General features: G+C 44.5%; 1 protein-coding gene across 16 annotated transcripts in view; it reads left to right on the top strand.

The window, feature by feature from the left end:
* The window catches only part of GUCY1A1 (guanylate cyclase 1 soluble subunit alpha 1), a 70356-nt gene that overhangs the window by 46195 nt on the left and 10676 nt on the right, over nucleotides 1-13485 (top strand). For 15 of the 16 annotated variants that reach the window (XM_060400713.1, XM_027956342.3, XM_042234415.2 and 12 more), the window contains 3 exons: nucleotides 842-1327; nucleotides 5034-5177; nucleotides 9801-9955. In XM_060400713.1, coding sequence (XP_060256696.1) covers nucleotides 842-1327; nucleotides 5034-5177; nucleotides 9801-9955 — 785 coding nt within the window. Of the gene's footprint in view, nucleotides 1-841; nucleotides 1328-5033; nucleotides 5178-8350; nucleotides 9956-13485 lie in introns of those variants that run through there. The other variant, XM_060400722.1, reaches the window with a different exon arrangement.

The raw sequence follows: 13485 nt of genomic DNA, 5'->3' as shown, positions 1-13485 counted from the left end.
GTTCTTTTTTTATCAGTAAATGATATCTTTGTGTGTCCTTCCATGTCATTAGACACTGGTCTCTTTCATGATGGGATAAGGCCATGTCATATCCCATTGTGTGGTCGTCCTGTACTTTGGTTAACCATTCACTGTTGAAGGACGTCCAGGCTGCTTTTGTGGCTCTGTTTCGTTAACACATATGTACATATCTGTCTCCTTCACCCACGTGAGCTTGTGACCCGGAATGAACATGTGAAGCCCCCTCGCCCAGGGGTCCTGTGCACCCTTCTGCTGATAGCTGCTGCTGAGAGAATGTTGGAGCAGAAGCATCAGTGTGGCACGCAGTGAGAAAGCCTTGAAGCAAGAATTTGGGGTGTTGTTGATTGAAAAATCATGATTTCTGTGTAACCTATGATCCTGGGAAATATTTAGGGCAGGAGAAGAAGGGGGCAACAGAGGATGAGATGGTTGGAAGGCATCACCAACTCAGTAGACGTGAGTTTGACCAAACTCTAGGAGACAGTAGAGGACAAGGAAGCCTGGTGTGCTGCAGTCCAGGGGGTCACAAAGAGTTGGACACGGCTTAGCAGCTGAACAGCAACAATTCTCCAGTATATTCACCAGATGTATGCATGCATTTTAGAGCTCATAGTAAATTGAGACCATAAGAGAGCCTATTGTTTTCGTCAACAAGTAGAAAGAGCTCAAGTTTAAAGACAAAGGTGGGGTGGCGGGACTAAGATCCTGCAAGGTGGTGACTTGTTTAAAAAAAAAAAGGATTATCACTGTACCTGTTTCCTCACTTTTTGTCTGTTGGGAACGTGAATAAGCCACAAAGCTTGGTCCTCCTTTTACACAGGTGATGGACCTCAAAGGCCAGATGATCTACATGGTGGAGTCCAGCTCCATCCTGTTCCTGGGCTCGCCCTGCGTGGACAGACTGGAAGACTTCACGGGCCGAGGGCTGTACCTCTCTGACATCCCCATCCACAACGCACTGCGGGATGTGGTGCTGATCGGGGAGCAGGCCAGGGCCCAGGACGGCCTGAAGAAGAGGCTGGGCAAGCTGAAGGCCACGCTGGAGCAGGCCCACCAGGCCCTGGAGGAGGAGAAGCGGAAGACGGTGGACCTACTCTGTTCCATTTTCCCCAGCGAGGTGGCGCGGCAGCTGTGGCAGGGCCATGCCGTACAGGCCAAGCGCTTTGGCAATGTCACCATGCTCTTCTCGGACATCGTGGGGTTCACGGCCATCTGTTCCCAGTGCTCCCCGCTGCAGGTCATCACCATGCTCAATGCACTCTACACCCGCTTTGACCGGCAGTGTGGAGAACTGGATGTCTACAAGGTAGGGGGCCAGGCCTTGGACGGGGAACGTTGGGCAGTGGGCCAGGAGCCTGTCCTGGGAGCAGGCATCTTGCCTTCGTTGTATGGGTGTCTTCTGGCTCTGAATCTGCTCAGAGATGATTATTCCAGAAAGGACAGCCACTGTGTCTTTTCACAGAATGCAGGGTGACAGCAAGGGAGTGGGCTGCCAGACCCTCAGAAAGGTGACATTTTAGTCAGTGAGCCTGACACTTGGACTGTGAAAACTGAGATGAATTGGTTTGGGGTTTGTTTTCTGTTTTTTTTTTTTTTTTTAAGTATTGATTTTTTTTTTTTTTTTTTGGCTGCTCTGGATCTTATTTGCAGCATTCGGGATCTAGTTCCCTGATCAGGGATTGAACCTGAGCCCCCTGGATTGGGAACTTGGAGTCATAGCCAGTAGACCACCAGGGAAATACCAAGACGGACTGTTAAGCCTGAGATGTTTCAAAGAGGGAGGATGTAGCCTTTCCATCTGCAAAAGTAAAGAAGCAAGAGGATTACATGAATTGTCTTACAACAGATTCATTCAGTATAGAGTAACAGGATGCTTTTAACGGCCAGGGAATAGAAACCCAACTGCTTGTCTGGTGACCAAGGGCAGGAGATGGCCTATCTTCAAATCTCGTTTTCTGCCTTGTTTGCTTTGTAAGCAGAGAAAGTTAAACAATCTTTCCCATTTCTGAAACAGAGGATATAATATCCATTCACAGAGTTTATATGCATGAATAACATGCTTTATGTCCTGTAATCTTCATGAACGGAGCTCTTATAAAGATTACGGTAAAAAAAATATCTGTTATTCATCAGTTAGCAGGGTTTACTGAGTGCCTGAAGGGTACCAGGCATTATTCTAGGCTCTGGGGATGCACAGAGATTGTCCCTGAAACATAATAAACTATTTGTAATGTAACTATTGTTATTAAGGGGCTTCCCAGATGGCGCTAGTGGTAAAGAACCTGCTTGCCAATGCAGGAGACATAAGAGATGCAGGTTTGATCCCTGGGTTGGGAAGATCCTCTGGAGGAGGAAATGGCAACTCACTCTAGTATTCTTGCCTGGAGAATCCCATAGACAGAGGAGCCTGGCGGGCTACAGTCCATGGGGTCGCACAGAGTTGGACTAGACTGAAGTGACTTAGCACGCATTGTTAATAAGAGAATCAATGAATAGATTCTGCCTGTTTCTTTAGAAGTAAAACATTTTCTTACTGATTTAATGTTTTTTACATAGTTCTCAGCATTGGCTTGAAGAATAAAGCATGCTTCTCATTTATGTGGCTTGAATCATGCTTTAATTTGCCACATAAAAAACCTGACATTTCAGAGCTTAACCTAACATGAAATAAATAAATGATTAAAGAGGAAACAAAAAGTATTTATGGGACAACGTAAGCCCTGCTTGGTTCCAGTCTAGATGCTCATGGTGAAACTTTCTCTTTAAAACATTTCTAACAGGAAATTCCAGACAGAGCTGTGTTTCCCTTGGGAAAAAAGAGGTCCATGTATAATTACAGATAAAATAATTGGCTTCAGTTAGGTTAAGCCTGATGGCCTCTTGTGGAATTCAGTGTATTTATTTGTAGACAGCTGATGTCTTGAGAAGGTCTCCTCTCAGAACTGTGAGGAGGTCTCGCTCTCCTCTGCAAACTGCCCAGCGGCTCCCAGAAGCCACCCACTGCTGCACGGTGCTCCCTGCTGAAATGTTTAAAAATGTCACTCCTCTCTAGCGTTTAGAACCGTACTCCTCATGGCGAGGATGGGGCGCAGAGTCCCCTGGGGACCCAGCTGCTGTCCCAGCCAGTGAGTCTGTGTCCTCGTTTCACCTGCTGTTCACATCGACGCTGTGTGGAAACACTGGAGATGCTGTGAATAAACGGGGAGGGGGCCTCCCCTCAGAATACACTTACGATACAGAGCGTGTTCCATCACTGGCTCACCTGTGCCTGGCTGGCTTCTGGGGAACAGCATGGCTTGTTTATCCCAGTCCCCAATTGGACCAGGACCCCATTCGGTTTCATTTCCTCTCTTTCATTCTTTTGGTCATTTTCCTGCTTGTTTGATTATTTATCTAGTGGTTTAGCATATCCTTACTGGTCCTCCAGAGTTTGCCAGTGTGGTGGGGGGTGGAGTCCAGTCCCTGTGATAAGCGTCCCAGAGCAAGGAGAGGGCAAGGGTGGGACACACAGACAGAGGACAGGATAGACTCCCTGTGACACCGGGGATGGCATGCCACGCTTGCCAGCAGAGCTGAGGGGCCTCTACCCCTACTGAGTAGCTCTTTGAGCCCTGTGACAGGTTAGCCCCTAGGCTGAGTGCATCTCCGTGTGCGTGGCCGAGGTGATGCTGTCGGGTGCCATGCTCGCTCACTGGTGAATATCCTGGGCCCCAGTGGTGGAGGAGTTGATGAGACAGCAGACTCAGGGAGCTTGCTTTCCACCAGGAAAACAGACAACAAAAGCATGAATTCACAGCACCCCAGTTGGTGTGCTCTCTCTGGAAGGAAATAGAGCAGGTGCAGGAGAGCCAGGTGAGGGGATTTCACAGAAGTGGCCGGAATCACCTTCCTTGCAAGGTGAGTTTTAGCAAAGCCTGAGGAAACCAAGGACGTGCCTAGTGGTCACCTGCAGGAATACTGATTCAGACAAAGGAATAACAAACGTTTGCTATGTTTGAGGGAAAACAGGAGGCCAGCAGCTTGGGACAAAGTGAGCAAGAAAGAGAATAAGGAGAAGGATTAGGATCAGGGGCAGCAGAAAGGCAGGACAAGAACTTTGGGGCAGCTTAAGGGCTCTGGCATTTATTCTGAGTGAAATAAGCAATTGCTGATGCTGTCCCCCTTTCTCTTCTCTCCCACCTTCAGCCCTCCAGATTGCCAGCTTTGGATCAGAACAGTGATATGATCTAGGTTATAATAAGAATTTGGAGGAGAAAAATGCACCTATTACAGTTTGGTAGCTTATTTGTGGATTTAAATGAACTGTTAGCTTTCTATATTCAGCATGACAAATGAAAATCACTCGTAACAACAGCAATCATGACAATGATAATAACTGATCAATACATGAAATTCACAGAAGAGATTGATTTCCGATAGCTTTCCAATCACCATTGTCTCTGCCTCCTACTTGACATCTTAGTCTCTGTACTTTATGGTTAATATTCATGTAGACAGTTTATCATTGCTATGGCAGCACCAAAAGTTCTTTGAAAAGTTGCAATGTCAGTTTTAACCTTAAATGTATTCATAGGACCTTGATTCAATAGTGACTTTGTTCAAAGCACTGTATTTTATGCTGAGAGACTATATCACCCAATATCTCAAACATATTATAATAGATTCAAAGTACGTCAGTTGCTTCTACAAAGTCCATTTTACATGGTGCAGGAAGAAAGAGGTGCAATGATGCGGGGGAATCAGTGGCAAGTCTGGGAGCAGACACCCCTCCTGACACTATTCACAGCAGGGTGCTACCTCTCAGCTTAGAAACCTTGTGAGTTTCCTGGAAAGAAAAACCTTTTCCAAGAGTCTGTGATTGACTCTGATGTTCCATTGGCCCATGAAGGTGAGATTTCTGCTTAATGATGTAATTTCTGCTCTATGATGTACACTGTGGTGCTTCTTGGGCTTTTGTTTTTTGTTTTTTTGTTTTTTTTTTTTTTGTAATGTGGAGAATCTGTTGTGCATAGGTGGAGACGATTGGCGATGCGTACTGTGTGGCTGGGGGTTTACACAAAGAGAGTGACACCCACGCTGTTCAGATCGCGCTCATGGCCCTCAAGATGATGGAGCTCTCTCATGAAGTCGTGTCTCCCCACGGAGAACCCATCAAGGTGAGGCTGTTTATGTGTTGTTCAGGAGATGTCGTGAGAGTAAATGCTGGTTAGTTAGTCTTGCTGTATCTCACTGTTCTCTGAACCCAGGGTAGGCAAGGTGCCAGCGGGAAAGCTGGAAGAAAAGGCAAGGAGCTGTAGGAACTGCAGACATGTTTATTCTCTCCTGACTGGCACAGCAGCCGTAGCAGCAGATAAGCTGTATTTTCTCATGGTTGACCCAGTGGACGCAGCCATAACCGTAGCCGTAATGCAGCCTCAAGGGTTTTTCAGGTGGAACTTCTATATGTTTACAGAACAGAAGTGGCCCATGCCCAAGTGGGTACATTATGAGATGCATGCACAGTGCTATAAGTTAGCTCAGCTGTTACATAACCACGTATTTACAACACATGGGGCCAGAGTGAGAGGCCATGGGGTGAGAGAGCCTGACCGCTACCACCAGCTTGGCTAATTAGCTTTTTCCCTACAGTTAGTTTTCAGTAGAATGGTACATCCATCAGGGTTTAGTTGCATAGAGTAGATCTCCAGCTCGTTGAAGCAGCAGCAGATCTGTAAGTGGCTTACAGATCACTAGGACCAAGAAAGCCATCCATGACTTGAGCTCTCCAAGAGTGGATCCTAAAGCCATGCCTCAGAACCATGGCTTCCTCTGTGATCTGGAAGCTGGTTCTAGAACCACACAGCCACAGCCAGGCAGGAAACCATTGTGCTCAGAAAGTAGCTGTCTCCACTACTGGCTGCACAGCAGAGTTGCACCCACTGTAATTGCATCAGCAACGTGGAAATACTGCATCATGACTCTCACAGATTGAACGACTGGAAACCGCGCTCCCTGCTCAGCCTGGGAGAGGGAGCACGCGGGCTTCTGCTGTGCTCACAAGGGAAGTTGTAGGCAGAAATCCAGGTTCCCAGAGCTCATGCAAGGGCGTCTGATTCACCAAAACCTCAGTACATCTAGAAACTTCAAGGGAGTTTGAAAAATGTAGGTTTGGGTTTTCTGAGCCTGGCAGGGGAGGAATTTAACCCAAATGAATGTGGACTGGTAATCTAGTAATATTTTCCGGGACACATAAAATTCCAAAATTTCTAAATAAGCCAGATCCCAGAATAATAATATCTTATTGCAGATGATAAAATAAAATTCACGTGCCTGGCTTAGATTTAATAGATAACACATGAACAGATATCTTTATTTGTCCCACTTGAAGTGAATCAGTCACTTAACTTTTATAGAACAGTCCTCAATTGATGACCTTCAGAAATGGGCCTTTGAAATAATATGGAATCCTATCTGGCATGGTATAAAATACAGAGAGAAGGAAGAAAAAGAAGTTTAGCCAGAGCTCTTGCTTATACCATAAAGAACCTGCCTGCAATGCAGGAGACCCAGGTTCAGTCCCTCAGTTGGAAAGATCCTCTGGAGAAGGGAACGGCTACCCACTCCAGCATCGTGCCTGGAGAATGTGAAGGACAGAGGAGCCTGGCAGGCTACAGTCCATGGTGTCACAAAGAGTCAGACATGACTGAGCCATTAACTTTCACTTTCTTTTTCTCTCCAATGTTAATATTAATAGAAGCTGTATGTGTAAGCCTTCACAACTATTTTTTAAGAGAATGGTTGTCCTAGTTATATACTGATGTGTGACATGCTTCCCTAAAGTTAGTGGTGTAAAACCACAGAGCTTTTGTGATGCATTGATTCTGTGCAGTGGAATTTGGATGAGGCGTAGCACGAATACCTTGTCATTTCACACAGTATCTGGTGCCTCCACTGGGAAATCTCAGTGGTTGAGGGCATGCAGAGTAGCTGGGATTACATCACTTGAACCAGAGCACCATTTCAAGATGCCTCACCTGCCTGGTTATGGTTGGGCATGGCAGAGGGTGGACCCAAGCTGAGATTGTCAGCCCAGTGCTTACACGTCCTGCTCTGTCTGGACAGCCTTGGGATAGTCACACTTCTTTCCTGGGGGTGGGTGTCCACTGAACAAAGTCGGTATCTGCTGCGTGGCCTTTTATACCTTGGGCTTAAGAGATACATGGTGACACGTCCATTGTATTGGTCAAACCAACCTTAAGCCTGCCCAGAAGGGAGAAGACATAGATGCCAGGTCACAACAGGAAGAGTGTGAAACAATTCTCCGCAGTGTTTTAAAAGCATCACAGTGTCTGAATTTTCCAGATGGTTAATTTCTATAATTTTTTAGAAAATAATTATATTTTGTTTCGTTTTTTTGATGAGGAATCTCATGGCATCAAAGTGAATACATAAAATATCCGGATTAATAATAAACCCAGTGATCTCCACTTAAATGGGTTCTATAATTAAGATGTGTATGTTTGGGGAAGGGGTTTAATGCCATGATTTTTGACATTTGTAGAAATGTACTTTTACAGTATTGCAATTGTAAGAATTTTTTATAGCTAATTTCAAAGATGGTTACCCAGGTGATAATAATTTAGCTTTGCTGCTGCTGCTGCTGCTAAGTCGCTTCAGTCATGTCTGACTCTGAGTGACCCCATAGACAGTAGCCCATCAGGCTCCTCTGTCCCTGGGATTCTCCAGGCAAGTTTTACTGACCTATAAATTCAAGTTTAAACATGCCTTTTTATTTGTACTGACCTAGGAAACTTCTGATGGCCTTAGGGGTTACTCATGAATTACCAAAAGTGCAGACTGTTTTTAGTAGTGAGAAAAAAACACTAATGTGTGTCACGGGAGCAGTTGTGACTTAAACATTTTGCTTAGTATATATATAGTATATGTAACGTATAGTTACATGAACCACATTGTTGAGGAATCCACAATTCAGTGATAGACAAGGGCAGTCAAGACTCTACTGGATTTGAAGCTGTGTGTTTCTTGTCCTATAATGAGCTTGTCCTATTAAAAGCTAGAATAACTAGGTACAAGGGAGAAACTGGTTTAGTGAGAAGAGTGCCCAAAGAAAATAAAAACTTATGAAAATATGCCTGGTATTTATAAGCAGAAGGTAGCCTTTTGTCACCTTTTCTTGGTTTGTTTAAATTGTTCTTTGTTAATTGTTTATGTATAGAACCATATTCTCCTAAGGAAGAAAGAGCCGGATGCAATAGAAATTTGTTTTTGTGCTTAAAGTAAAACTGATGAAGAAGAGGCTTTAAAAGTAATCCAATCTTGAATTTTTTAGGTGAGGAAAGAGTTCAAGGGAAATGTGGAGATTTAGAGAAAGTCAGACAACCAGACGCAGAGAACAAGCCAGTGGTCACCAGTGAGAAGCAGGTAGAGGGAGAGGGCAGGGAGTGGGGGTCAGAGATGCAGACCACTAGGCATGAAATAAGTTACAGGATGTAATGTACAGTGCAGGAAAAGGAGCTAACATTCTATAATAACTTTGTGTGGGGCATGATCTGTAAAATCTTGAACAATTATATTGTACATCTGAAAATAATAACGTAAGTCAAGTATACTTCGATTAAAAAAGTCAGACTGCCAGCTATTAGCAGAATTTTAGTTTCTAGTACAAATCCCCTGATTTATGATGTAGTGCTTTTGTTTAAAAATGTTGTAGAATACATGGTTTAACAAATGATTCTCAGAAGTTTCTAGAAGAGGTCTGAAATTAGCCATAAAACTTGGGAAGTCTGGAGTCTCCTGTATTCTAAATTACTAAATTACTAAATTACTGGAGTCTCCTGTATTCTAAGTGACTAAGTCCTTAGCCTCTGTGTACAATACAGGGATCTAATGGAACTTGTTTTAAATGGTCAACTGAACATAGAATTTGAAAATAGCAAACATGGTGTCTGATTATCATCTTAAACATCCTTACTCTCACTTGCTTCATTGTAGCAGTGATTTAAAAATCTGTGCCTCCTCTAAGATCAGCCAGTTTTCAGTCTAAAAGATCCCAGTTTAAAACATTGTCTTAACTGCTCTCCAAATTATTGATAGCTTTCAGAATTCCTAAACATTCACCTCAGTGTATGCTGACTGCCTCTTGTACCCGGATACGGCACGACTCTTATTTTCCATGGATCCAGATGTTGTTGACTGAAGTGTTTATCGTCGCTGCGATCCAGGCTCAGCAATGCCAGCTTTCTGCTTCCTCTGTCATTTTCTGCTTCAATATTACAATCCTTTGTCTCCCCGGGTTGGTCATTTGAATAGTGAGGTAGTGTCTGGCATAAAGTTCTTGTGAGCAAAATACCTAAACACCCACACTTTATATCCTGAGAAGTGACCATGTTTTGGGAAACAGCTTCTGGGCTCCAGAAGTCCTGTCTCTCTCACCCAGTGGACAGAGCAGGTTCACATAGCCTGCAGAGACTTCGTCTGGTCACCGTGGCGACTGCGGTAGGTTCGTGGGGGGCTTTGATTCAGATTGGAAAGACGGGTGAAATACACATTGTGTGATAAACCCAAGTGCATCCATGGAGAAGCGAAGAGGGGTGACTGATGGCCCACTAGTGGTTCTTCCTTGGAAGGGAGGAGTAGAGGAGCATCAGCTGGAGGTTTGGAGGAAGGAGGAGGTGTGGGAAGAGCGAAGAGTATAATAATTTCAACAGGTCCACAAACAGCACTGACAAGCAGGAGTGGTTTTCCAGTGGCGAGAACACTGACTGACTTTTCGCTTTCAGATGCGCATTGGGCTGCATTCTGGGTCAGTTTTTGCTGGAGTTGTTGGAGTTAAAATGCCTCGCTACTGCCTTTTTGGAAACAATGTCACCCTGGCTAACAAATTTGAATCGTGCAGTGTCCCCCGGAAAATCAACGTCAGCCCAACCACTTACAGGTATGACCCCACTGAGCACCTGAAATGTACTCTTGTCATTTTTGTTCATTGATTTGTCTCATTCTTTGTAACATTTTCTTGCTTAGATAATATTAGAGAAAAGCCATAATTGTGTCATCCTCATTTTAACTGTTTTTAAACTACTTGTTAGTCTATGGGAATGACCCTCCTGAGATACCTGTAGCCTGGCTGACATCCTCAATGTATATCCTGTCTCCCCCATTACTACCCTTTAAGCAAAGGGTAATAATGTATTCCTTCTCACGGGCTTGGAAGGTATTCTAACACTGACCAGAGTTACAGAGACCACACAAGCTGATGGGCATGGTCCCTGAAAAGAATGCCCTTAATTCATGTGCCAGGTGTGTATACATTTTATCTGCTTTGAAAAATCAAATTATAATGGAAATCCTTGAAGAACAAAAAGGTTTTCCAGATCTAAACAAGTGAACTGCTAAGATGGTTTCATTACATCTTCTTTCTACTCCAAACAACTTTCCTTTCCAGCCCTGATTCTAAGTTGAAAACCTTGCTTTGTTTTGCACAAGAAAGGTTGAAACCTGCTAAGAACCACGCCAGCTTCATGCTCAGATCCAGTGCACCTGGCTCCCTGGCACCCTTAACTGTGTGTGGTTCTTGTCCTGGGGACCGACAGCCCTGCTCCGGATTTGCTGTCCTTTCAAACATTTTCTTTTGAAAATATCAGCCTTCTCTATGATCAGTTCCTCCAATGAAATGATTCTTCCCATTAAAATACAGCCATATCTGTTTACTTACCTCTTTAAAGGTAACGTCTTTGTTTTGTTTCCAATACTATCTCTGCTGTCTCCTTGTGTTCCTGCTCCTTTTCCAGAAAAACTCTGCACACAGGTCGTCTATGCTCAGGGCCTCCCTTGCTCTTCAGCTCACTCTGGTCAGTGTTTGTCCCTCACAGGCCACTCCAGTGGATCCCAGCAGGGTCATGGGCACCTCTTGCTAAACTCAGGGTCAGTTCTCTCGCCTTACTTCCTCACCATCTCAGGATGTTTTGAATATCTTCTTCTTCAGGCTTTTGTGACAATGGATTCACCAGGTTCCCTTGTGGCTGCGCCTTCTCCTTGTCTTGGTTGCTGCTGTCTCCACAAAACCGTTCCCCGCCAGGTTATTGGCATCCTTAATCAGTAGAAACTGACTAGAGGCCAGATAGAAAGTTTAGGCAAGGCTTTATTGGGGCCCCTGCTGCAGCAGGAGGGAGTGAGAACAAGTAACAACAAGTTTCCCTTGCTTGCTCCTGGAGTGGAGGATAAGCTAGTTGCTTTGATGGGGTGAGGGTAAGGTGTGTCCAGGGGTCTGGCTGAAGGGGTGGCTTAGGTGGATTCCCCATCCCTCTGGTGGTGTTGAGTGCGGGGGCCTGTGCAGTACCCTACTTTTGCTTCCAATCCCCTGCTTTTGCTCCTCAGAAGTGGCAGTTGGGTTTTTAGTCTTTTTGTATTTTTTGGTCCAAAATTTGCTCCAGCTGCTTATGCACATAATTATTTCCACTCCCACAGTTTCTTTGTGTTTCGTTGCTGGAGGAGAAGTTTGTCCAGGTGCAAGCATTGCAGCAAAGGATCCCCAGGTCCCAGGCTGTCTCAAAACCACCAAACTTTGGAAAATTGTCCTGCCCAGGGCCATGTCTGTATTCTCACTTTTCCAAAATTTTATGGTTTACCACTTTTATCTCTAGCCTGACTCATGATTCTCCACTGAGCTAGACTCATATAACTCTGTCCTGTATTTCTCCTCGGATGACTAATTGACCTATTAGATGGCTAATGTGATCATATTAGAACAACTGATTTCCAATTCTACTTTCCATGTGGATAAAATCTACTTTCCACCCAGCGAAACTCCATCAGTCTCTTTAAAGAGCAGCAGTGTCTACCTAGTTACTCAAACCAGGGACCTGGTGATCCGTCCCTTCTCCCCATCATGCCCCAGCCCTGCCTCCACATGTGTGTCCTGCACATAGCCTTTCTCACCTCCTCCAGTGCTACCACCCCAGCCCAGCATCACCCTCACTCTTGTATCTCGTGTACCTCCTCCTTGGCTCATCCTCCACACAAGAGCCAAGTTCTCTTCCTAAAGCATAAGCAGATCTGTCATCCCTGCCCTACAAGCCCTCCAGTGTCCTCCACTGCCACCAGGGTAAAATCAGACTCGTAACCACAGACTCAAGTGGTATCTCTGGTCATAGTCACATCAGCTCTTACCACCTCATTTTCTTCCACTTTCTCATTTCATGGATCCTGCAACCCCAGCCTCATTTTTATCCATCAGACTTGCTAAACTGATTCCTGAATGGAGGATGACTGCTTTCCCTTTCTCTCCTGGGTCATCTCCTGTTTTCCTCCTTCTCGTGATCTGACCTTAAGTCAGATGTCTCCTCTTCAGGGACACATTCCTCACCTGCCCTGGACATAGCCTCGCGTGGTCATCTCAGCTCATCCCTGTGCCTGAAATGGTTAAGTTCAGGACAAGGGTAGATTTTATGAGAATTTATGCAGATATAAAAGGTGATTGTTTCTTTGCAGAGTTTTAATGATCGAATGTTAAATCCTGGAATGGTATTTCTCAACACAATAATATTAGGAAGCTTACCTTCCTTGAAATATTTATGAAACATGTACAGTTAGGATGCAGACTACATCCCCACAGCCCAAAATATCCACTACCTTCAAACTTCTGTTTCCAAATTCTAATCAGTAATTTAGAAAGTAGCAATGTAATAGCAGTTATACATTCCTTTCTTTTAAATGTCATGCGGAGTTTTATTCTCGGGGACAATATTCTGCATTTTTATTTGTTTTTACGGAAGTGCAGAGAACTCACAGAGACTAGGTTTGGTATTGTTTGAGTTTTGGTTCAGTGGATTGACGAGAAGGGTGTGTGATGATCCAAGATCATTACAGACAAAACTGGCAGATGGGGCATAATGGAGCCACCCCTGTGGGTGGAAAGGTTGACCTAGGAACTCCTGAGGTGACACGGAAGCAGGACTTGGATTCCATGAGGGAACAAGGAGTGTAAAAGGCAGATGACGGAATTAAGAGAGTTGATGCAGCCGCTTGGAGGACATGGTGTCCAGTCTGGGGGAGTAAGAAAACCGCCTTCTGCATGTGAGCATCCGCCCTGGGACTGTTGCTGCTAATCCTGGATCTTTCTCCCCTCAAGTTTTTGTCTAAATGGCTTTATATTTCCAACCTGTTTTTCTTATAAGTCTGGATCTTTTAAAAAAGATGATTTAATGAACATTTCTAATTCCATGACACTGTGTTTATCTGTAAGTTTCTTCAAAAAGCATGGGATTTGTAGTCAGAAGACATGTCTTATGGGTCCCCAGTACAGGGCTTACCAGCTGTGTGATCTTAAGAAAGGCTCTTAATACGTTCTAATGATTTGCTTTAAAGCCACTTCTAAATGCGCCAGATACAAAAATAAAACCAGAGAAAAATAGACTCCCACTCAACCTGTCCATATTCTTTGGCCACTTGCCTTGAATCCATTCAATA

Source organism: Ovis aries, chromosome 17 (genome assembly GCF_016772045.2).
Source record: "Ovis aries strain OAR_USU_Benz2616 breed Rambouillet chromosome 17, ARS-UI_Ramb_v3.0, whole genome shotgun sequence".
In the NCBI taxonomy this organism is placed as follows: Eukaryota; Metazoa; Chordata; class Mammalia; order Artiodactyla; family Bovidae; genus Ovis; species Ovis aries.
Note: the sequence above shows the minus strand (reverse complement) of the source record. Positions and strands in the feature narration are given on the sequence as shown.